The 23,784-nt window shown below is 40.8% G+C and overlaps 1 protein-coding gene across 5 annotated transcripts in view; it reads right to left on the bottom strand.

Moving 5' to 3' along the window:
* Positions 1-4,115: 4,115 nt before the first annotated feature.
* cttn.S (cortactin S homeolog) overlaps positions 4,116-23,784 on the bottom strand; it is a 77,761-nt gene continuing 58,092 nt past the window's right edge. For 2 of the 5 annotated variants that reach the window (XM_041591262.1, XM_041591263.1), the window contains exons 5-17: positions 22,486-22,596; positions 18,843-18,897; positions 17,750-17,860; positions 17,394-17,504; positions 15,617-15,727; positions 12,980-13,090; positions 10,892-10,947; positions 10,084-10,153; positions 9,787-9,935; positions 9,600-9,674; positions 8,619-8,757; positions 7,615-7,686; positions 4,116-5,630 (exon numbers count right to left, since the gene is read on the bottom strand). In XM_041591262.1, the coding sequence (XP_041447196.1) occupies positions 5,494-5,630; positions 7,615-7,686; positions 8,619-8,757; positions 9,600-9,674; positions 9,787-9,935; positions 10,084-10,153; positions 10,892-10,947; positions 12,980-13,090; positions 15,617-15,727; positions 17,394-17,504; positions 17,750-17,860; positions 18,843-18,897; positions 22,486-22,596 (1,308 nt within the window). In that variant the 3' untranslated portion in view covers positions 4,116-5,493. 5 annotated transcript variants of the gene reach the window in all.

Consider the following 23,784-nt stretch of genomic DNA (forward strand, 5'->3'; position numbering starts at 1 on the left):
CTACCATTTAAAATGTTATTCTTTAACCTATAAAAATATTTTTATTTAGTTGTAATATTGGTGTGTAGGCAGCCATCCCAGTGTGCATGGTCATGTGCTTTCAGAAAGAGCCAGCACTTCACAATGGAACTGCTTACAGATAAGCTACTGTTTCTCCTACTCAATGTAACTACTCAGACGTGATTTGAGTTAGCAAGACTTGGATTTTTACTATTGAGTGTTGTTCTCATATCTACCTCTAGGTGGTGTCAGGGAGCTGTTGTCTAGTTACCTTCCCATTGTTCTGTTGTTACTCATTCCAACTTGCAGTACAGCAGTAAAGAGTGATTGAAGTTTATTCGATCACAAGTCACATGACTGGTGGCAACTGGGAAACTGACATGTCTAGCCCCATGTCAGATTTAAAAATTTTATATAAAAAAAATCAGTTTGCTCTTTTGAAAAATCAATACATTTTTACCAATTCCCTTTGTTCCAAAGGAAGAGGAGATTTGTCGCCGGGCGACTAATCTACCCGAATCTGACCGTGTGTCTCTGCCCTTAGGGTACCAGGGGCAAGGTTAGGGCTTGTTTTATTAAAGTGCTCAACCACTCTAACTGCCTGGCAGAATGTAATTGAGTGAAAAAAAAAAAAATTGGTGTCAGGATGCCATCCCACCGCATTTCACCCCAATTCAAGCACTGGGCTGAAGCCCAATTGAATTGCATCCTGAGAAGAGACAAATATGGCCTCTATCTAAAGTTGCCAACTTTTTAGCTGAAGTATATCGGCCTGGGTGGGGCGCGTCTATCAGGCGTCCAATAGTAAGTGACCATCTGTTATCAGCTGTTTTTTTTTTTGTTTTTTAAAAGTTCTGAAAACAGAGACCTAGAGGCCCATTTATCAAAATTCACAATCTTTTTTTCAGGGAAATATATTTTACTTTATATATTGATTTGACCACCGAAAATGGTGGAAAAACTTCAAATCAGGGTTCACTGTATTTCTCTTAGTAGTAGTTTCCCAGACCTGCAGAAATATAGACCTATAGACACGAGCCCCGTAGGACATTATTCTGGGTGGATTTCACTTGGAACCTGTGTATTGGTCGGCACATTTGTCCCTGCCGAGTTCCAAACTGTGGCGGCACAAGGACTATTTGTCGGGATGGTGGTGGGTTATGGGTGATTAGAGGCAAACAATTCCAATATGGCCATGTGCAATGCCAAGGGTCGGTGGTGTAAAGGGCACCAACATTGGACTTGTGTGGAAACTGCTGGAGAAATGACTGTTCTAATGCTTTGGGCTTCTGGTTCCAATGAAACTAAACCAGAAGGCTACAGGGTACAAAGACATTACTTGACTGTTCGGCACTTCCTACTTGGTGGAATAGTTTGGTGAAGGTTCCCTTCTATTTCAGCAGAATAATGTCCCAGGCACAAAGCCAGGTCCGTACAAGAAGGGTTTGCTGAGACGGGAAGAATCTGACTGCACAAAGCCCTGACCCCAACCCAACTGAACCCCTGTAGTATTAATTGAACCCCCTCCCCTCCGACTGCGAACAAAGCCTGAACCCTCAACATCCATAGCCAACTTCACTAAGGCTCCCCTTGGATTTGGAATAAGATTCCGAACAGGCAGGAGTCCCAATACCTTTGGCCATATAGTGTATAATTAAATGCAAACATCCAAGTAACAGCCCTTAGGAAAATTGGCACATTTGGCCTTTTTGGCTAGTAAACACTTTCTGATGACATTTCCAATTGGGAATCGGCCAAAAGTTCCAATTCATTAAAGGGAAACTGTCATTAGAAAAAAAGGTTCTTTTTCCAAAACACATCAGTTAATAGTGCTGCTCCAGCAGAATTCTGCACTGAAATCCATTTCTCAAAAGAGCAAACAGATTTTTTTATATTTAATTTTGAAATCTGACATGGGGCTAGACATATTGTCAGTTTCCCAGCTGCCCCCAGTCATGTGATTTGTGCTTTAATGGACTTCAGCCACTCTTTAATGCTGTACTGCAAGTTGGGGTGATATCACCCGCTCCCATCCCCCCAGCAGAACAATGGGAAGGTAACCAGATAACAGCTCCCTAACACAAGATAACAGCTGCCTGGTAGATCTAAGAACAGCACTCAATAGTAAAATCCAGGTCCCACTGAGAGACACATTCAGTTGCATTGAGTAGGCTGCCAGAAAGCAGTTCCATAGTGCAGTACTGGCTCTTTCTGAAAGCACATGACCAGGCAAAATGACCTGAGATGCACCTACACACCAATATTACAACTAAAAAAAATACACTTGTTGGTTCAGGAATAAAATTTTATATTGTAGAGTGAATTATTTGCAGTGTAAACAGTGTCATTTAGAATAAAAAAACATAACATCCTTATATCTCTGGCTTCTTGCTCTAGCCAAGGCCTACTCACTAATTAGCATGCGTACCAAGTTACCAATCACAGTCCAGTCGGCCTGCTTCCTATCTAAATACAGTTTTGTCATGGACTTTGAACCCTGCTCATCACTCACTGGGGTAATCTCTTGTGTAGGGCCACATACAAACTGTGTGACCGTCTCTTGTTCTTTCTAATGAGCAAAGTGGTAAAGTCTATGTTTTTATCTCCCTGTGTTGAATCTAGTTGCACAGAAACATTCCCCTTCATCCCCAGCTGCTCTTATTGGAGAATGATTTTGAAACAACAACACCACCTGCTGGTGACTTGGCCACAATCAGTAGAAAATGATAGTAGTGAGAGAAGGAAAGTCTTGTGATGTTGTTCAGAAAATGAAGTTAGTGAGCAGAGAAGAGTCATCTCTAAGCAGAACAATCTCACGATGACACTACTAAATCTTCTGCCAGCCGTGCTTATTTGGCAAAAATGAACAGTAATTCGATCATATTTTTAGTGTAAAACCCCCCTAATAAAAATTAAACAAAGATGGCCGCCCTTTAAAATGTAGTTTAAGCGAACATCTCAGGCGGAATATAGGGACAGAAATATCTCCCATCGCCTGAGGCTCAGAACACCGAATCTTTTCTCACGTTTGGAACATTGAACCTTTGATCGTTTTCTGCTTTGGTCTCATTGTTCATGTTTTATTCATTTCTGTGTATGAAACAGAACGGCCAATCAGAAGACTTCGTCCAGACGATCAGAGAGTTCGATTGGGTAAGAGAAAGGCAAGGGATAGATGGACAGTAATGCGAAGAGATCTCTCAGGGAACACACAACAGATATAATAAAGAGCAACAAAATAAGGGAATGTCACATATTTATAGATTATTTCGTGAATGGGTTATGGTTTATAAATGTATAATGAAGCAATAGAATTCTTAATGAATCAGATGAAAATTGAGCGTAGGACTGGCCAGATATGGGATGACTTGGACGTAGTTGGCCAGCTTAAATATATTGCAATATATGGACAAACAATCCCTGTTTTGTTTAAAGGGTAAGGCATTTTAAGTAGCTTAAGGCACAAAATGTTTCAATGTCCTTAAAGGGATACTGTCATGGGAAAACATGTTTTTTCCAAAACGCATTTTGTGCAGAATTCTGCACTGAATCCAATTCTCAAAAGAGCAAACAGATTTTTTTTATATTTAATTTTGAAATCTGACACGGGGCTAGACATATTGTCAGTTTCCCAGCTGCCCCCAGTCATGTGACTTTTGCCTGCACTTTAGGATGGAATTACTTTCTGGCAGGCTATTTCTTCTACTTAATGTAACTGAATCAGTCTCAGTGGGACATGGGTTTTTACTATTGAGTGTTGTTCTTAGATCTACCAGGCAGCTGTTATCTTGTGTTAGGGAGCTGCTATCTGGTTACCTTCCCATTGTTCTGTTGTTAGACTGCTGGGGGGGGAAGGGAGGGGGGTGATATCACTCCAACTTGCAGTGCAGCAGCAAAGAGTGACTGAAGTCTATCAGAGCACAAGTCACGTGACTGGGGGCAGCTGGGAAACTGACAATATGTCTATCCCCATGTCAGATTTCAAACTTTCCGAATCCTATTAAGCTATAGGACAGTCACTAAATGTGTATTTGAGTGCGGCCTCCGTATATACACAATTGAGCAGGGCAGGAATGTGGGCGCACAATATATATTTATATCACTTGTAGTGGTTGAAAAAAAAAAACTTTATTGAAGCATCAGTTACAAAATCATACATGAAGTGCCGTATGCAAAAACAGATAAAAAGAACTAAAGGATAAAAAACCCACCCATGTTTATGTATTTCACCCCCCTCCTCCCCGAAAGAAACGTAGGAATCGCCCTACTTGGCGCACACCGCCCTCTACCGCACCATTAGTATCGGCTTAAATACTGGTCCAAAATCTGCAGCTATAAGAACGCATTTCAAACAACAGCGCCACCTGCTGCTCATTTTGGTGGAATAACTAAAATGACCAGCAGGTGGAGATATTGTTTCAAATTCATTCTAACAGCAGTTTAAGAACTGCAAATATCTTGAAAACTAGGAAAAAACGTTAAATTGTTAAAGTGCTCAGGAGAGAGCTCAGAGAATGTTCACATTCATTTATTTAAGGGTTTACATGACCTTCAAGAAATTGCATTTTTTTCTAGGGTGGCCCTTTGTATTACAAGAGGGCACATCTGCTTCTTTCTCAAATGGTTCATTGGCAAAGGAAAACTGCTGGGGGGCTTTGGAGAAATTTATTTTTTATTATAACACCAGTTGTTAAAGGACTAGAACTCCCTGCAGCCCTGATGGAGGGTCGTTAATAGGGTCGTCACAGCCTTAAAAGCTCAGCAGGATCACAACATGGTGTGCTCATAATACTGATGGGTTCCCGTTACACGTGAGGGGAGGAGTTTAGCGCCATGAGCGCACATCAGCCAATCACAGCCTGATCCGGTAGAAGGACGGTATTTGCTTAAAAAAAATAAAAAATAGCGGAATGTACAGTGTGAGATTGGTCACTGTAAAGGGCAACTAAGAGCAAAACTAAGGAAGGGGATTTGGGGCTTATAAGGGGCGGCTCCTTGATCAGCCAATCAGACGGTTCACTTGCAGAATGTTCCGTATCTGGGGAGCACGTTCCGGGGTAACAATTATTGGGAGGGGGGTTTGGAGAGAGAATCAGCCACTGATTACAATGAATGAGACAAAAGAAAGAGGAGCCTCAGTCGGGCGCTGCTGAAATGAGGAAGAAGAACCAAAACCGTGGCGTTGAGACAGCCCGAGAGATTTGTCCAAGGTAGCGGAGGCACATCTGGCAGCGAATGGGTTAATAGTCATTAAATGAATCGTTTGCTCGTTAAAAGCCAGAGGGGAAAAAAATTATATTTTTTAAAAAAAATCTAAACCCTCTCCAAAAACTCATGATTTGTAGTGTAAGGATCCGATGGCTTAGTTATGGCAACACTTGGCGCTGGGGGAGGAGCCTGCAAACCAGCCACGGGGCGAGTGCCGCTTGTTAGCCAAAGCAGCCAAAATAAAAATGTGTTACAGGCCCCTCCCCCTGTAGCTAATGAGGAGCCTTACTGGCGAAGCTCCACGTAATTGGCCGGGAAGAGACCGCAGCATTCCTTGCAGCGACCCCTCCACCAGCCCTCGTCGATCATCTCGATGTTTGTGATGATGTCGTCGGGGTCGAAGGAAATCTCATCGTCTCCAGCTGGGGATACAAAGGTGTGTTAGAGTAGAACTTCCCCTTTAAGCTATCCGATGCCCTAATCTCAACAACTTTTCAGTTGGCCTTTTTTTTTACCCCAACAACCAAAACAACTTGCTCCGTGAGGCTACAATTTGTCGTGGTTACAGTTACTTTTAATCCCTTATCTTTCTATTCCGGCCCCTCCTATTCATCCCTCATTCAAACCACTCCTTGGTTGCTAGGCTAAATTGTATCCTAGCAACCAGACAGCAGCTGAAATTCCAAACTGGAAATCTGCAGAACAAGAAAAAGCTCAATCATTCAAGATCGTTTGCAAAGTTGGTGGCGGATTTATCAAGGGTCGAATTTCGAAGAAATGGGAGTTTTCTTAAACTCCCATAACTTCGAAACTCAAATAAAAAAATTGAAGTTTGTAACTTCGGGTGAATAGACTGTTGTCGAATTGAAGTTTTAGTGCATCCGATTGAATTCGAATCGAAGGATTTGCCCCAGAAAACGTTGATTTTTTAAGGTCCACCAAATGACTCCAAAAAGGTTCTAGGAGGTCCCCCATAGGCTAAAAAAGCAATTCGGCAGGTTTTAGATGGCGAATGGTCGAAGTCGAAGTTTTAAAGAGACCGTACATGATAAATATATATTGATATCCGAATAGTCACATTTTTTTCAAATTCAAATTTTGGCCTATTCGATAGTCGAAGTACATATAGCTCGAAATTTGAATTTTTTTCTTAGAACATTGATAATTCTGCCCCTTAATGTAAAGGTGAACTACTCCTCAAACACTTGGCAGTCGTAATGCCCTCATTGGCTCTCCAAGGTTTTGGGTTCAACCCCCACCCTTGCCATTTAGTCAGGCAGGTTAATAGGTAAGTTACAGAAACAAATAGGTAACCAGCTCTCCCAGACCCTACTGACATCTAAAGCAGAGGAGAAGCAGCTAAAGGACTGACTTACTGCTGTAGGAACAGACACACACAAATTAAAAAAACACAAAATACACGAGTCAATAAATCAAGGCCTGACGAGTCATGAAAGGGTTATAGTGAAGTACATTAGACAGGTGAGAAAAGGATTGGCCCAAAAATAAAGCCCTTTAGTGACGTAAAACGGGACAACTATTCTGGATTCTCCTGGAACTACAGAGGGGGTGCACATTCAATCTTGTTATGGGCTGAGAGAAGCCCAACCAAATGCTGAATTAACAATGGGCTCCTAAAGCCCCAAAACCTTTGAGCAGAAGCTCAGATACGTCGTGAGTGGAAAGGAGAGCAGCTGTGCGATGATCAGGAAAGGGTTACTAATTAATCACAGAGCAGCTGTGCAATGATCAGGAAGGAAAGGGTTACTAACCTATATCGGTGTAGCTGTTGAACGACTGGGAATGTAAGGGTTACTAATCTATCCCAGAACAGCTCTGTTGTGTTTGAGAAGGAAAGGGTTACTAATTAATCAAAGAGCAACTGTGCAATGATCAGAAAGGAAAGGGTTACTCCCAGAGCAGCTGTGCTGTGTTTGGGGGCGGGAAAGGGTTACTAATCTATCACAAAACAGCTCTGCTGTGTTTGAGAAGGAAAGGGTCGCTAATTAATCACAGAGCAGCTGTACAAAGGAAAGGGTTATTAACCAAGATCAGTGTAGCTGTTGAACGACTGGGAATGTAAGGGTTACTAATCTATCCCAGAACAGCTCTCCTGTGTTTGAGAAGGAAAGGGTTACTAATTAATCACAGAGCATCTGTGCAATGATCAGGAAAGAAAGGGTTACTAACCTATTAATACCGGAGCAGCTGTGATGGAATGTGACAGCTCCCTGTGATTGGGTTAATAAGAGTGTTTGGGCGCATAGCAACCAGTGGGCGGGACAGGGCTCATGCTAATTGGCTCTGCTGTTTATTTGGCCCAGACAGTAATTACGGTGTGTCACACTCTGACATCACAAGTTAAAAATACACAAGTAGAACATGGCGCCTCTGGGGGTCACTTACCAGCCTGATAGTCGTACAGGGCGATGGCGGTGATTCCAAGGTCTTCGCTGTATTCATCGTAGGTGTTCTCTTCTGCACGGGCACAAAGGGGAGTTTCGTTATTTTAAAGGATATTATTTAAATCGACACACACATATATTTATCACACATTTATACTCGAGATTAGGGAAGCATCAAATCCACTACTTTGGATGCCGCTGATCCACCGAATCCTTCGTGAAAGATTTGGCTGAATACCGAATCAGAATTTGCATATGCAAATTAGGGATGGGAAGGGGAAAACATTTTTTACTTCCTTGTTTTGTGACAAAAAGTCACACGATTTCCCTCCCCGCCCCTAATTTGCATATGCAAAATAGGATTCGGTTCAGCGAAGGCAGAAGGATTCTGCCGATTGCGAATCCTGCTGAAAAAGGGCAAATTCTGGATTCGGTGCATGATGCACTGAAACCACTATTTTGGATTCGGCCGTACACTGGTATCCTTCGCAAAAGATTCAGCCAAATACTGAACCAAATCCTAATATGCAAATTAGGGGTCGGAAGGGGAAAACATTTTTTGTTTTGAGACAGATCATGTGATTTCTCTCCCCACAAATTAGGATCCGGTTTGGCCAGGCAGATGGTTTCAGCCAAATCTTGGATTCGGTGCATCCTTACTAGGGATTAGGGATACACCGAATCCAGGATTCGGCCTTTTTCAGCAGGATTCGGATTTGGCTAAATCCTTCTGCCCGGCCGAACCAAATCCTAATTTTCATATGCAAATTAGGGTCAGGGAGGGAAATCTCGTGACTTTATTTGTCACAAAACAAGGAAACAAAGTTTTCCCCTTCCCACCCCTCGGTTCATTGTTTGGCCAAATCTGTCAGGAAGGATTCGGGGGTTTCGGCCGAATCCAAAATAGTGGGCCAGAATGCCTCTGGGCAATGCTTTAAAGAATAAGAAACAAAAAGATAAGATCCAATACACAGTTGTGGGTTTCCCCTTTGAGATGTGACCCACCTTCCTGGTAATCTGCCGATTCATACACGGCTTCTTGCTCCGCCTCCTGGTGCCCCCCAGCATCTTGGTGGTCCTCATACACAGGCTCAGACACAGGGGGTTCTCTGTGCGGCTCACTCTCATACACAGGGGAGGCATCCTGTACACAAACAAATATCAGCATGGGGCTCACAGAAGTATTCGGGAAGAGGTCCAGTGAGGAAAATAAATTGCTATAGTGAGCTGTAGTTCCCCTTAAAGGAGAACTAAACCCTAAAAAAGAATATGGCTAAAAATACCATATTTTATATCCTGAACTTATTGCACCAGCTTAAAGTCTCAGCTTGTCAATAGCAGCAATGATCCAGGACTTCAAACTTGTCACAGGGGGTCGCCATCTTGGAAAGTGTCTGTGACACTCACATGCTCAGTGGGCTCTGATTGGCTGTTGAGAAGCGAAGATTAGGGGTCGTCACTAATTATCCAGCAGAAAATGAGGTTGGTCTGTAATATAAGCTGATGCTACAGGTTTGCTGATTATTAAATTCTGATGCTAATTGCACTGGTTTCTGTGCTGCCATGTAGTAATTATGTGTATTAATTACTGATCAGCCTTATATTGTGACATTTCTATTCTATGTGTACTGTATATTGTGAGTGGGTCCCTAAGCTCAGTAAGTGACAGCAGCACAGAGCATGTGCAGTGAATCAGCAGAAAAGAAGATGGGGAGCTACTGGGGCATCTTTGGAGACACAGATCTTTACTGCTAAAGGGCTGTGGTTGCCTTGGGCTGGTACAGAAGCACAAAACACAATGTACAACATTTCTAGCCTATATCTTCAGTTAGGCTTTAGTTCTCCTTTAAAACAGAAGTTGCAGTTGTAGTTTCCCTGTGTGTATAGCAAGTAGATAAGTGGTCACCCTGAAAGCAATCAGGTGGTGTAAAATACCCCGCCCCCCACCTTCCCAAAAGCTAGGAGGGGTTTCTGCAGAAAACATACCTCGTAGATTGGGCTCTCTGGTACTGTGGCTTTAGGAGATGCGGGTGGGGTCTGAGGCTTAGCATTTTCCTGCTCCTGCAAAACATAATAAAGTTGGAATATATAATTAGCAATCACAGAGGCCCAGGATTGGTTTGGAGCCCAGGGCTCAGTATAAATCATAATCAGTTTGTTAGAGGGCACTGACCTCCTGCTGCCTCCTTGCCTGCTCCTGTTCTCTCCTCTCACGCTCCAATCTCTGTGCTCGCTCCGCCTCTGCCTTTTTCCGGTCCTCCTGCTCTTTATCTTTGGCCAAATTTTCAAAGTTTGCTCTGATGCTGCTGGCTTTGCTTCCTTCTGCGGGGCAAACAACAAGCTGGGTTACCTGCCTGCTGGAATGGCCACTGCCCTCATACCCACAGCCAGTCTAAATGCCAACGCTTGCTTAATGGTCTGCCCCAGCGCAATAACTTCGATTATTCTGTTGGCCATCTTTTTAACCTACCGACTTCCACCGGCCGGGTCTTCTGGTAGGACGAAGAGACTTTCTCTACATCTTCAAACGATGCTGCCGCCTGCAAAAAGGGGACCAATAAGAAGCATGAGTTTTAGTATTCACCAATGAATCCATTTCTATAATCCTTTAATGGGACTGACCACAAGGAAAAATAAATAATGAATGTACATTACTAAAGTGCTTCGAATAGCACCCCCATCAATTTTACATTCACTTATTTTTAAGGTTTACTTATCCTTTAAACCTGGTTCACCAGGCAGAGAACAAGAATAAGAATTCTCGGACAGCCTGAAATGGGTTTGGATTTAAAGGGGTGATAAGCGTTTAGTATGTTATAGAATGGCTAATTCTAAGCAACTTTTCAGGTGGTCTTCATTATTTTTATAGTTTTTGAATTATTTGCCTTTTTCTTCCGATTCTTTCCAGCTGACCCCATCTCAAAACCAAATGCTCCGTAAGGCTACACATTTATTGTTATTGCTACTTTTTATTACTCATCTTTCTATTCTATTCAGGCCTCTCCTATTCATATCCCAGTCTCTTATTCAAATCAATGCATGGTTGCTAGGGTAATTTGGACCCTAGCAACCAGATTGAGGAAAATGCAGACTGGAGAGCTGCTGAATAAAAAGCTAAATAACTCCAAAATAATAAAAAAATGAAAACCAATTACAAATTGTCTCAGAATATCCCTCTATCCATTATACTACACGTTAATGTAAAGTTGAACATTTCTCTGTGCCTTATTAAAAGGGCGGAATCCAGCTGTTCATATAAAAGTGACTTGTTCCCATACCTTATCCATGCGATCTTTCTGCACACCGTACTTTCCGCCAAATCCCTGGGAATAATCTGAAATAAGAGGCAATAGGCAAATGACAACCTCTTAAGGCCCCCTTATGCCTAAAGTTCCAAAAAATATAACAAAACGGACTTTATTTAATCAAAAAAAAAGTGGGAAGAGCTTCCCATAAAAACAAAAGCAAAAATCTGCTTTTATTGTGCTTTTATTACAGAGGATAACACCTTTGAATGGGGAACAGGAAGTAAAGGGAGAAATGATCAACTCAACCACTAGGTGTCAGTGTTCTCAGAATACACAGAATAACATGGACTAAATAATAGTTCTGATCTATAGATCGGGGGCGCACAAGACAATGTGCAGGTTTTAAAGGGATTCTGTCTTGATTTTTATGGTGTCGTTTTTATTTCTAAATTACACTGCAAATAATTCACTCTACCATGTAAATTTCATGTAAATTTCAATTCCTAATCCAACAAGTGTATTTTTTTAAATTGTAATATTGGTGTGTAGGTGCATCTCAGGTCATTTTGCCTGGTCATGTGCTTTCAGAAAGAGCCAGCACTTTAGGATGGAACTGCTTTCTGGCAGGCTGTTGTTTCTCCTACTCAATGTAACTGAATGTGTCGCAGTGGGACCTGGATTTTACTATTGAGTGTTGTTCTTAGATCTACCAGGGAGCTGTTATCTTGTGTCAGGGAGATGTTATCTGGTTACCTTCCCATTGTTCTGTTGTTAGGCTGCTGGGAGGGGAGGCGGTGATATCACCCCAACTTGCAGTACAGCAGTAAAGAGTGAAGTTCATTAAAGCACAAGTCACGTGACTGGGGGCAGCTGGGAACCTGACAATATGTCTAGCCCCATGTCAGATTTCAAAATTAAATAAAAAAGAATCGGTTTACTCTTTTGAAAAAAAAAAAAAAAATAACCACATGCTTTTCCATGACAGTATCCCTTTAATGACAGAAAACCCCATAGGATATAGAATTTTGCTTCCATTTCCCGGCACACGTGGGGCTCTCTCCATTCTTGCAGTCAAGGGATTTAATCTCATTTTGAAACGGGTCATCCGCGCCTAGATTTGGTCAGGCCTTTGGCTGACTCAGAACATGCTGTTCAACTATCTGGAAGTGCTTGTCAGCGCAATGGCTGGTTTTCTCTATCCTGCAATCCGATTGGTCAAAATAGACAATGAACACCTTTTCCTGGTGTTGTGAAGTGCTGACCAGTTAAAATACTGCACAGGATTGGTCAGCTAATGAATGTTTTTGGGATAGGCTGTTCCCTGGTTAAGTTAAGTGAAGAGGCCCCCTTAGGATACAGAAAAGCAGCAGATATTGCGATCTTCCATTGCAAATGAGTGAAAACAATATGGCCGCTCATCGAAGGTATGAATAATAATATTCAGAAGAGGAGTGTTCCACTTTAAAGGAGAAGGAAAGCTACCGAAGCAGTTTATTGCCAATAGATTAGCCACAATAGTGCAAGCTATAACACTATATTTATTCTGTAGAATGCTTTACGATACCTGAGTAACCAGCTCTAGAAACTCTCTGTTTGTTTAGGATAGCAGCTGTCATATTAGCTTGGTGTGACATCACTTCCTGCCTGAGTCTCTCCCTGCTCACTCATAGCTCTGGGCTCAGATTACAATTGAGCATGCTCAAGCCCTAGCCCCTGGAGGTTTAAGATGAAAACAGGAAGTCTGATACAGAAGCCCATGAGTACACAATAGAAGGAAAGAAATGCTGTGTTTCTTTTGACAGAGGACTCCGAGCAGCATTACTTGAGGGTTTACTGGTGTATTTATATAGACCATTCTGATAAAGCTTACTTAGTTTTAGCCTTTCCTTCTCCTTTAAGGAACAGTAAGCTGTAGCCTCTATAGTTTCTTCCTAGAGAAGATCATTTCTGAACTATTAGCCCAGAAAAACCTGTATTGGACCTGGGCACTGCCCATTAGCGAGAGAGAGAAGACAGAACCCAATTGCCCAACAGAGCAGAGAGCCCAAGAGCACAGTAAGAGGAGAAAGACCAGAATAAGGGGGGATTAAAGACACACACACAATGGATACCGTGTACCTTTTTGGGACTCGTGCAGCTGAAGCTTTTCCTGGTGGTCCCAGCCAAGCGCACACTTGTCCTGTCTGTCTGTCTGCACACCAAACTTGCCTCCAAACCCTTTCACATAGTCTACACACATAGAAATCCACGTGCCATTAAACAGTTAATAGGGAGAAACCCAGAACATGCACTTCTGAAACATGTTTGACTCATGTCATGCACAGTAAGATTGCGACAATATTCACTGCTGCACAAGAACCTTCCAGCAGAGGGCGCTAAAGAAAAACCATCACATAAGCAGGTTATAAGCAGGTTCTGTGGGCCAAAAAATCAAACCCGGAGGTGCCCCATACATTAAGCTTCTAGGGGACCTTCCTCCTGTCACTGATTCCATTACAGAACGACACATGAACTAACATATGCCGATTTATTATTAGGCAGCTGAACGGCCTTTAGCCTAAGGAATAGGGTATTTTCTAGGGATGCACCAAATCCAGGATTTGGCCGAATCCTTGTGCCTGGTCAAACCGAATCTGAATCCTCATTTGCATCTGTAAATTAGGGGCGGGTAGGAAAATCACGTGACTTTTCGTCACAAAAGAAAAATAGTTTCCACTTTTTTCTTTCATGCCCCTAATTTGCATATGCAAATTAGGATTCAAATTCGGTTCGGTATTCGGCCGAATCTTTCACCAAGCATTCGGGGATTCGGCCGAATCACAAATAGTGGATTCGGTGCATCCCTAGTATTTTCATGTCCTCTAAAGGACCAGTAACATAAAAAAAAATTTAAAAAAAATTGTTTGTATAACGAAAAAAAAAAACCCACCCACTTTTAACTTTAAATTCAAAAAGTGTTTTTTTTTTTTTAATTTCTTTTAAGTTACTGGTCTTTTAAGGACCATGGCCGGGATTGCTGCTTATAAAAAACAATCATGGAGGTTTTTCTTTACCAAAAAGCATTAGGCACAGAAACACTCGTTATGTCACCGTTAGGCAGAACCAGATTTAGGTGGGAGACCTGGGCCCTAAGCAAGGGAGGGCCCCCCGGGGAGAAAATGTGTAAGCACAAAAGATACATTACTAACTGTTAGATATATTAGTATATAATAGTACATGGCTAGTATATAATAGTAGCCATGAATATCCTGTAAATGATATCCTTATAAACGGTGAGTTCTGATGTCATCAGTTATAAACGGTGAGTTCTGATATCCTTATAAATGGTGACTAGTGATGTCATCAGTTATAAACAGTGAGTAGTAATGTCATTTTTGTCACATGACTCACTAAAACTTGTGTATTATAATAAATAAAGTACCTCCTATTGTAAAATATAAGGATATTAGAAGTCGCCTTGGAGTTCCATGACCTGTATTAAAGCCTCGTACTTTTATATGATCACGGAACTCCTCGGTGAGTTATAATATCCTTATAATTCACAATAGGGGGCACTTTATTCACTATATATACACACACATTAGGGCTGGACGCTGGCAATCCCTAACGTATATACATTTTCCCCCTTAGAAAGAGGCCCCCGTCCATGTCAGAGTCTGGCTCTGCAAATAAGGTGGGGGTGCAGGGCAGGTTTGGGACACACGTGTGTATAACATTTATGTCAGAAGATTCCACTCCAAGCTCACCCTGCTCAGCAAACAGAACATTAGAATAATACACATGATTATTCAATTGATAGGTCAGTAACAGAGAAGCAAGACACGTTAAAGTCAGGATAAGAGACACCGTCCCTGTAGAACACCCCCCCAGAGAGAGTGGTGGCAGCCCTTTGGGGAATGTAAAGGGCAAGTAGTAACAAGGCAGCAAAAACATGTCAGGAATTGCCTGCTCTTACAGCAACAGGGGGGTCTATTATATGGTAAATTCTTGTCCCCTTAAAGGGGTGGTTCACCTTTAAGCAAACTTTCAGTATGTAATAGAATGGCAACTTTTCCACTTATTCAAATCAATTCATGGTTGCTAGGGTAATTTGGACCCTAGCAACCACAGGGCTGAAATTGCAAACTGGAGAGCTGCTGAATAAAAAGCTAAATAACTCAAAACCCTTCAATAATAAAAAATGAAAACCAATTGCAACTTGTCTCAGAATATCCCTCTCTATATCATACTAATAGTTAACTCAAAGCTGAACAACCCCTTTAAAGAGACAGTAAAGTATGAAGTATATAAAGTTTTTGGTGCCCTCTGCGGGATGAGAAGTATCAAACTATTAATTAGCAATAGTAGGTCACGCATGAACAAAACACGTGGTTTCGACATGAACATGGGGGGTGTCTTATTTACATACACACAGGTATAATTGCACAAGAGCAACCGAGAGTTCACTATTAGCGGGGGGCTACAGCGACATTTAATGAATGTTCCGTAATGATGTCTCCTTCTATAGGGCTAAGGATAAATTTAACTAACTACACCTTCTGCTTTTCTCTAAAATAAAGTTTTACATCCCGTTGCTAGGACCAATGACCCTGGTAACCAGAATGAATAATGATTTTAAAGAATACAATTTTTACTGTAAGCAATGTTTTTTTTAGTCAGACTCTGCCCCATTTAATATTAAGCAGAACACTCCGCTAAGCGGGACTGTAACATCATCTTATTCTACAAATCGCATTTGCTAAGCGCATACTGAACCTTTCTGCGATTCGTGCTTCTCTGTTTTTCCTTGGTAGTCAAACCCAACAGCGCTCTTGTCCACGTTTTCTTTGTCAACTCCATATTTACCACCGAAACCTTTTGAATAATCTATGAGCAAATTAAACAACAGATAAGCTTGGCAGGAACACTTGGGGGGAGAAACAGAAGCTTTGAGATATGTAGGAGCCCAGGAGTCACAGAGAAGAGGGTAAATGTTAACCCGGTCTATGCCAGGGTCCTTTAACCTGTTCAGGGCAACCTATTGTGTGTATATATATGAGAAAGGTAACCATGTGGGACCGAAACGTCGGATAAGATGTGATATTCTGATGTGTTTGCTTCAGAAACACTACTATATTTTATATAAACAATCTACTGTGTAGCAATGGTGGAAATTAAAAAAGGCTATATGTGGATAACAGATAACACCATTATGTTCTACAGAGCTTATCTGCTGTGTAACCTGAGCCTTTTCTTCTTTGAATGGCTGCCACAGGTAAATATAGTTTTTTACTAGGGATGCACCGGAATCCAGGATTCGATATTCGGCCAGGATTCGGCCTTTTCTGCAGGATTCAGCTGGATCCTTCTGCCAGGCGAACCAAATCCGAATCTGTATATGCAAACTAGGGGCAGGGAGGAAAATGACGTGACTTTTTGTCAGAAAACATGGAAGTAAAAAATGTTTTCCCCTTAACATTGCTACACAGCAGCTAATTTATGTAAACTATAACAGTGTTTCTGAAGCAAATACAGTCATTGTACCAGTGCAGGGCAACAGTACATTATATTACTTATATATTATTTTAAAACATTTTTATTGTTTGAGGTTACTGTTCCTTTAAAGGAGAACCAAACCCTAAAATGAATATGGCTATATATATTCTATATACTTATTGCACGAGGCTAAAGTTTCAGCTTGTCAATAGCAGCAATGATCCAGGACTTCAAACTTGTCACAGGGGGTCACCATCTTGGAAAGTGTCTGTGACACTCACATGCTCAGTGGGCTCTGATTGGCTGTTGAGAAGCTAAGCTTAGGGTCGTCACTAATTATCCAGCAGAAAATGAGGTTGGTCTGTAATATAAGCTGATGCTACAGGGCTGATTATTAAATTCTGATGCTAATTGCACTGGTTTCTGTGCTGCCATGTAGTAATTATCTATATTAATTACTAATCAGCCTTATATTGTGACTAGGGATGCAATCAATCCAGGATTTGGTTCGGGATTCAGCCCGGCCGAACTGAATCCGAATTTGAATATGCAAATTAGGGGCAGGTAAGGATAACTCGTGACTTTTTGTCACTAAACAAGTAAGTAAAAAATGTTTTCCCCTTACCACCCTTAATTTGAATATGCAAATTAGGATTTGGAAAAGTATTCGGGCGAATCTTTCGCAAACGATACGAAGGTTTGGCCAAATCCAAAATAGTGGATTCGGTGTATCCCGTATTGTATACATTTCTATTCTATGTGTACTGTATATTGTGAGTGGGTCCCTAAGCTCAGTGACAGCAGCACAGAGCATGTGAAGTGAATCAGCAGAAAAGAAGACGGGGAGCTACTGGGGCATCTTTGGAGACACAGATCTTTACTGCTAAAGGGCTGTGGTTGCCTTGGGCTGGTACAGGAGCCCATAATGTACAACATTTCTACCTACTTCTTTAGTTAAGCTTTAGTTCTCTTTTAAGAAACAGAGTACCCTCCACTGCAAACACAGAAAGGTAAGAAAGACGTTCATAGATAAATCCAGTAGGGTACAGACACAAACCTTTCTGCGACTCATGTTTCTCAGTTTTCCCCTGGTAATCGTATCCGACTGCGCTCTTATCCACACGGTCGGCCTGTACGCCAAACTTCCCTCCAAAGCCAGTTGTATAATCTGTCCGACACAAGGAAACAGCAGCATATTAATAAAGATGTGTACAAAGCACGGAGCTACTGATTATCACCAAGCGGCACTGAAACCATTTTTAAATGTAAGAACTACTAAAAGCAGTATATGCCTGACCGTTTATATTCTCTGCACTTCTGGCTCAGTAGCAGCAGTCAGTTCATTAAAAAGTAGAACCAACTTTTGCTACATTGCTTGAAGTGGCAAGCTGCATTCCTCTGTCCAACTCTAACCTTTCTGGGATTCGTGCTTTTCAGTCTTGCCCTTGTAGTCAAAGCCGAGGGCACTTTTATCCACTCGATCGGCCTGGACTCCATACTTGCCCCCAAAGCCAGTGGCATAATCTGCAAGGAAACATTGTTTTAATTCATGAGTCAGGCAATGTAATAGAGGTGATTGGTTGTTATAAACACAGTCTGGGGGGGGGGGTGGAGAATGCCTTGGTTGCTATTAACATAAAGAGGGTTTGTAAAGGTGAACATTAAGGACTTAAAAGGGAAACCTTACTCTAAAATACAACATATATTCAAAAATGATTATTTAAATACTTTCAGTGGTTTTAAATCCAGGATTTGGTTCGGTATATGGCCAGGATTTGGTTAGGGATCCGGCCAGGATTCAGCCTTTTCAGCAGGATTCGGATTTGGATGAATCCTTCGGCTAGGCAGAACCGAATCCTATTTTGCATATGCAAATTAGGGATGGGGATAGAAATCACGTAACTTTTTTAACTAAACAAGGAAGTAAAAAATGTTTTCCCCTTCCCACCCCTAATTTGTGTATGCAAATTGCGATTCGGTACTCGGCCGAATCGTTCATGGAGGATTCGGGGGTTTGGCTGAATCCAAAATAGTGGATTCGATGCATCACTAGTTTTTACAGAATTTGTCAGTCTCCTGCTATTCTCTGCAGTGCCAATTCCAACTCTTGGAACAATGTAGCAGGGTTTTTGAACAGTTCTGTGAAAGAGCATGCAAGGCATTGTGGAAATCTGACTTCTGCTACACTGTTGCAAGGATCAGAACCAGCAGTGCAGAAAGAGGTAGTTTTTAGCAGTTAGGTTAATTTCTAGTCCATTTATCCAATTGGGAGAGCTGGTTTTCATGACTATAGAAGTGTAACAGGTTTATTGCCTATGAGTGTGCTGGCAAAAACAACCCTTTAGCTGCTTTTGGGTGTCCAAATAGGCGCTCTCTCCCTAAAACAGTCTGACAGTCAGTCAAGCCCCCCAACACAACAAGATAGAACTTGTGTCACACCAGGTGTTTATTTACAATGGGCAGAGATGTTGAAAGGTATGGGATTTGAATAGAAGAATGCACTCACCTTTCTGGGATGCATGTTTTTCGGTCTTCCCCTTGTAATCAAAGTTCACAGCAGACTGCAAGAGACATGAAGGATGTAAGACACATAACAAGCACAAGCGGTACATCTCACACAGAACTTTTACCTCTATTTATGGAATGAACTGAAGGTAGGACAATTGTAGGACACTGCATATGCATTATATTCCTTGCGCTGCCCTATATCCTTTAATACATGCATAGCCCTAGTTTCCATGCACTTGTGTATTATCAGTGTTTTAATATTGTGCTTCTTCTATTAAGGACAAAATGATACCTGGCCTAAATCTATGGCTCTAAATACACACACACACACACACACACACACAGCCGGCATTCTCGATATAGAGTGTTAGTATGCCTGGGAGCACGATCATAATTTAATTTCCAACAAATGCAAAAGGATCAGCACTCTCTGGTCTCAAAATTGTAGAAAATATTTTTATTAATAAATTGGCTCAAGACTAATGTTTTGGCCCCATCCAAGGCCTTTCTCAAAGTCTTGAGCCAATTTATTAATAAAAAGATTTATAATGTGTATGTTCAGAAGTGTAGGCCGTCTTTTGAATAACATTGGCAAATCGAAAAAGAATGGGGGTCTGGTGCCACCAAAACAGACTTCCCAGAAGAGCAGGGAAGTCAGTAAATACAAACAATAAATAGATTTGTTTGTGTTTGGCCTGCACCCACTGATGACGGCTCGCGTTTAAGAGCCGAAACGTTTAATAAATCCACTTTCTTTTTGCTTCAAGGATCTTGAAAAAGGTCCCAACAGGGACTGAAACATCGGGCACAGATACGATGCAACAATAAAGTAATTGGTTTTTATAACAGGGAGTGCTGGTCTGAGAATAATTGGTATGTATATATATATATATATATATATATATATATAGATATATATATATATATATATATATAGATATATATATAGATATATATATATATATCATCCAAGAAGGTAGCCACACTCGCAGGACTTATAGTGGACAAAAGATGCTTTATTGCAGGTGAAGAAAAACGGACGTTTCAGCTGATAAACCAGCCTTTTTCAAAGTGACCCGGAAACACAAATATCAAACTAAATACAAGGTATGGCGCGAAAGTCGAGTGACCCCCCAGGATGTGTAGAAAAAGAAAAGCAAGAAAAAAAGGGAAATAAAACATCTACAATCTACATTGCAAAAATAACAAACACATAAATAATATGTACCTCCAATGCACCTTGTGAATTAAAACATGAGCACCTACTAAAAACTTTGTATCATTATTGTGTCTCACCGATGTTAAAATCAAGTCTCTCCTACTTTAAGGGGAAGTCTTCAATTAGTGATTGTTAATATTTCAACATTTCTAGTTAGTGAATGAAACAATGTTACCTTAATCCCCCCTGCCTGGAGATCGTTGTGAAAACCGTGGATAAATCAATAAAAGTTCACTTTGAATGCTTTCAGTTTGTCTGTGATACGCAACGCTCGTAAATTATTTGATATATCTTTTACTGTTCGCGTACGAAAGAAGAGTTGTTTGCAATCTCACAGCGAAAGTCAGTTACTATAAGTTATAGTGTGTAGTACAAAGAAAGTAATAATCTATGTTTTGACAAGGAATGAAATATACACTAAGCTCTAAGTCGGTTAATCCTCCCAGCGCAACTATTAATTATTTGCTCGTAACACTGGTTCATAGATTATGCAAAAGTGTTGTATCAGGTCACCGATCTCTTATAATGGGTATACGTAGATACGAAGGTACGAGGTACGAGTGTTGCGTATCACAGACAAACTGAAAGCATTCAAAGTGTACTTTTATTGATTTATCCACTGTTTTCACAACGATCTCCAGGTAGGGGGTATTAAGGTAACATTGTTTCATTCACGAACTAGAAATGTTACAATATTAACAATCACTAATTGAAGACTTCCTCTTAAAGTAGGAGAGACTTGCTTTTAACATCGGTGAAACACAATAATGATACGATGTTACACAAAGTTTTCAGTAGGTGCTCATGTTTTAATTCACGAGGTGTATTGGAGGTACATATTATTCATGTGCTTGTTATTTTTGCAATGTAGATTGTAGATGTTTTATTTTCCTTTTTTTCTTGCTTTTCTTTTTCGTCACATCCTGGGGGGTCACTCGGCTTTCGCGCCATACCTTGTATTTAGTTTGATGTTTGTATTTCTGGGTCACTTTGAAAAAGGCTGGTGTATCAGCCGAAACATCAGTTTTTCTTCACCTGCAATAAAGCATCTTTTGTCCACTATAAGTCCTGCGAGTGCAGCTACCTTCTTGGATGATTCATATGATTTGTGGAATTGCACCCAGGCAACAAAGACAACTTTTTCGTGAGTGCCGTTATTTTTACATCTATCTCTCTATCTCTCTATATATCTATCTCTATATATCTATCTCTATATATCTATCTCTATATATCTATCTCTATATATCTATATCTATATATCTATATCTATATATCTCTATCTATCTATCTCTATATAATGTTCAAAGTGGACCAGCACACCAAATCTTCAATCAAAAAAGGTTAATTTCAACATCACTCAAGTGTCCAACGTTTCGGCCCACATTAGGGCCTTTATCAAGGATAAGTGTAAGTGATCATGTGGGTGTTTAAATACAAAAAAAGTAGGCGTCACTTTTGTTGTATTTAAACACCCACATGATCACTTACACTTATCCTTGATAAAGGCCCTAATGTGGGCCGAAACGTTGGACACTTGAGTGATGTTGAAATAAACCTTTTTTGATTGAAGATTTGGTGTGCTGGTCCACTTTGAACATTGTATACTCTGATTGACCGAGCACCCACTCTCGTCAACGAGGAAGGAGTGCAGGTACTTTGTGAATATTTATATATATATATATATATATATATATATATATATATATATATATATATATATATATATATATATATATATATATATATATATATATATATATATATAAAGATAAATGGTAATGACTTGAGCGTCATCTGCATTTATATCGCTTACAGTAGCTCAAGTACTTGATTAATACATTTTAATTAGCCGATATATAATCCAACTTTTAAAAATGTGGATTATTTATATAAAATGGAGTCTATGGGAGATGACCGTTCCGGAGCTTTCTGGATAATAGGTTTCCAGATAAAGGATCTAATATCAGGATGACCACAAGCTACCCACCCTGACCTAGAAAAAGGAAACAGATATTGGCATGAGCTTACCTGATCCACTGTCACTAGGAATGTAATAATAGGAACTTAAAGTATGTCTCGGTACAATGATTGAACAGGTTAAAATAGGTACAGGAGGAGGAGGAGATACTCTAACCAGGTTACGTAAACGAGAAGTGTATTGTATTTTTTACTTACAGACGCGGTTACCATTAGGCATGAATTTTACATTTGATGTGACATGTTTTGTATAATCTATAAGGTTATAGTTTGTACAATTTGTATAATACACATTTAATCTGTACTGTTGATTGCCTATGATTAAGTGCTGGGTAAACATGAAACGCGTTGGGCTCCATGTGGAGTTATTGTTATATATTTTAATATGATATAATAAACCTATTTTTTTAAGCACAGTATGAGTACAGAGATATTTTGAGCTTACCTGATCTACTCTGTCGGTCTGAACCCCAAACTTTCCTCCGAAGCCTTTTGCGGAATCTGACTGTGAGCAGTGTTTGGAGAGCTTGGTCTGATATTCATGGCCGACAGCTGACTAAATGAGAAAAGCAACAGAAATAAAGCAAAGAAAGAGAAAGCCAATGCCCAATTATTAATAGTGGGTACTTTCCCTTGAAACTGCGAAACCCCATTCTGCACTAAACATGCGATTGCATAGGGGGGTGCAGAGAATTCCGGGGAAAATGACTAGATGACACGGAGCTCAGAAGAAAGTACACCCGGTCTGCATGCTTTTAAACAGAAGTATGGGCCAGGGTAGCAGGTTAGCCATTAGGATCACTAGGACGCGCCCTGTGTGCCCCTGTGATTTTAGCTTTACTTCGCCTTTAACCAAAAAAATGCTAAATAATGGGAATTAAAATACATAAACCATGTCCTTCTGTGAAATAATGAGTGTAAAGTCCCTTTAAATGTATAAAGTGAGATCAGTCAGCACTGTGGGTGCTATTAAATACAAAGCTGATAGGACTTGGCAGTGTATATGACAGTCACATAAGGAGACAGTCAGCGGGAAATCTGTTTCATTTGCCAGAGCAGACTTGGAAGGGGAGCTTCCTGTTTCCTACACACACAAAGCCAAATGAATGGTGCCGACTGATAAACTGGCACGGCAGGAGGCTCATTATGCTACAGATTCACTGGCAGCTCCTTCGCTGGCCTTCTGAATCGGTCACCATTTCTTGGCAGGGTACCAACCTCGTGTGCTGGGTCTCTTCAACTGCCGACTCTGAACAGCAACAAAACCCAAGCACAGATAACACAACCACTACAGTGCTCAAGAGCTCACTAACAGCAACGAGGGCCTCAAGTATCAACTACTTTGCTCTTACCTAAGAGGATCCAACAAATAAAAGTTGAGTGTAGGACTGGTCATACCAGGGATGTAGTTGGCCAGCTTAAATATACTGCAGTATATGGACAATCCCTGTTGTGTTTAAAGGGTAAGTCATTTTTAGTAGCTTAAGGCAAAAAAATTCTCAATTTCCTAAATATATTGATAATGGGTTGAGTGCAGAGGACTTTGTCTATATTTGTCTATATGTATTTTGTGGTCACAGCCTCATTGCACCCCGTCTTAATGGTTTTAAAAATTAGTGGTGAGCACAACTTTCCCTTGTTTGTTATAATTTATACAGGAGAAGTGGGCAGCTTCATGTTATAGCTCCCACCCTTTCCAGCTATAGTCAGGTGATCCCAGTGTTGGCCGATAAAAGGGCAGCCA

The sequence above is a fragment of the Xenopus laevis genome, chromosome 4S (genome assembly GCF_017654675.1).
Source record: "Xenopus laevis strain J_2021 chromosome 4S, Xenopus_laevis_v10.1, whole genome shotgun sequence".
Taxonomy (NCBI): Eukaryota; Metazoa; Chordata; class Amphibia; order Anura; family Pipidae; genus Xenopus; species Xenopus laevis.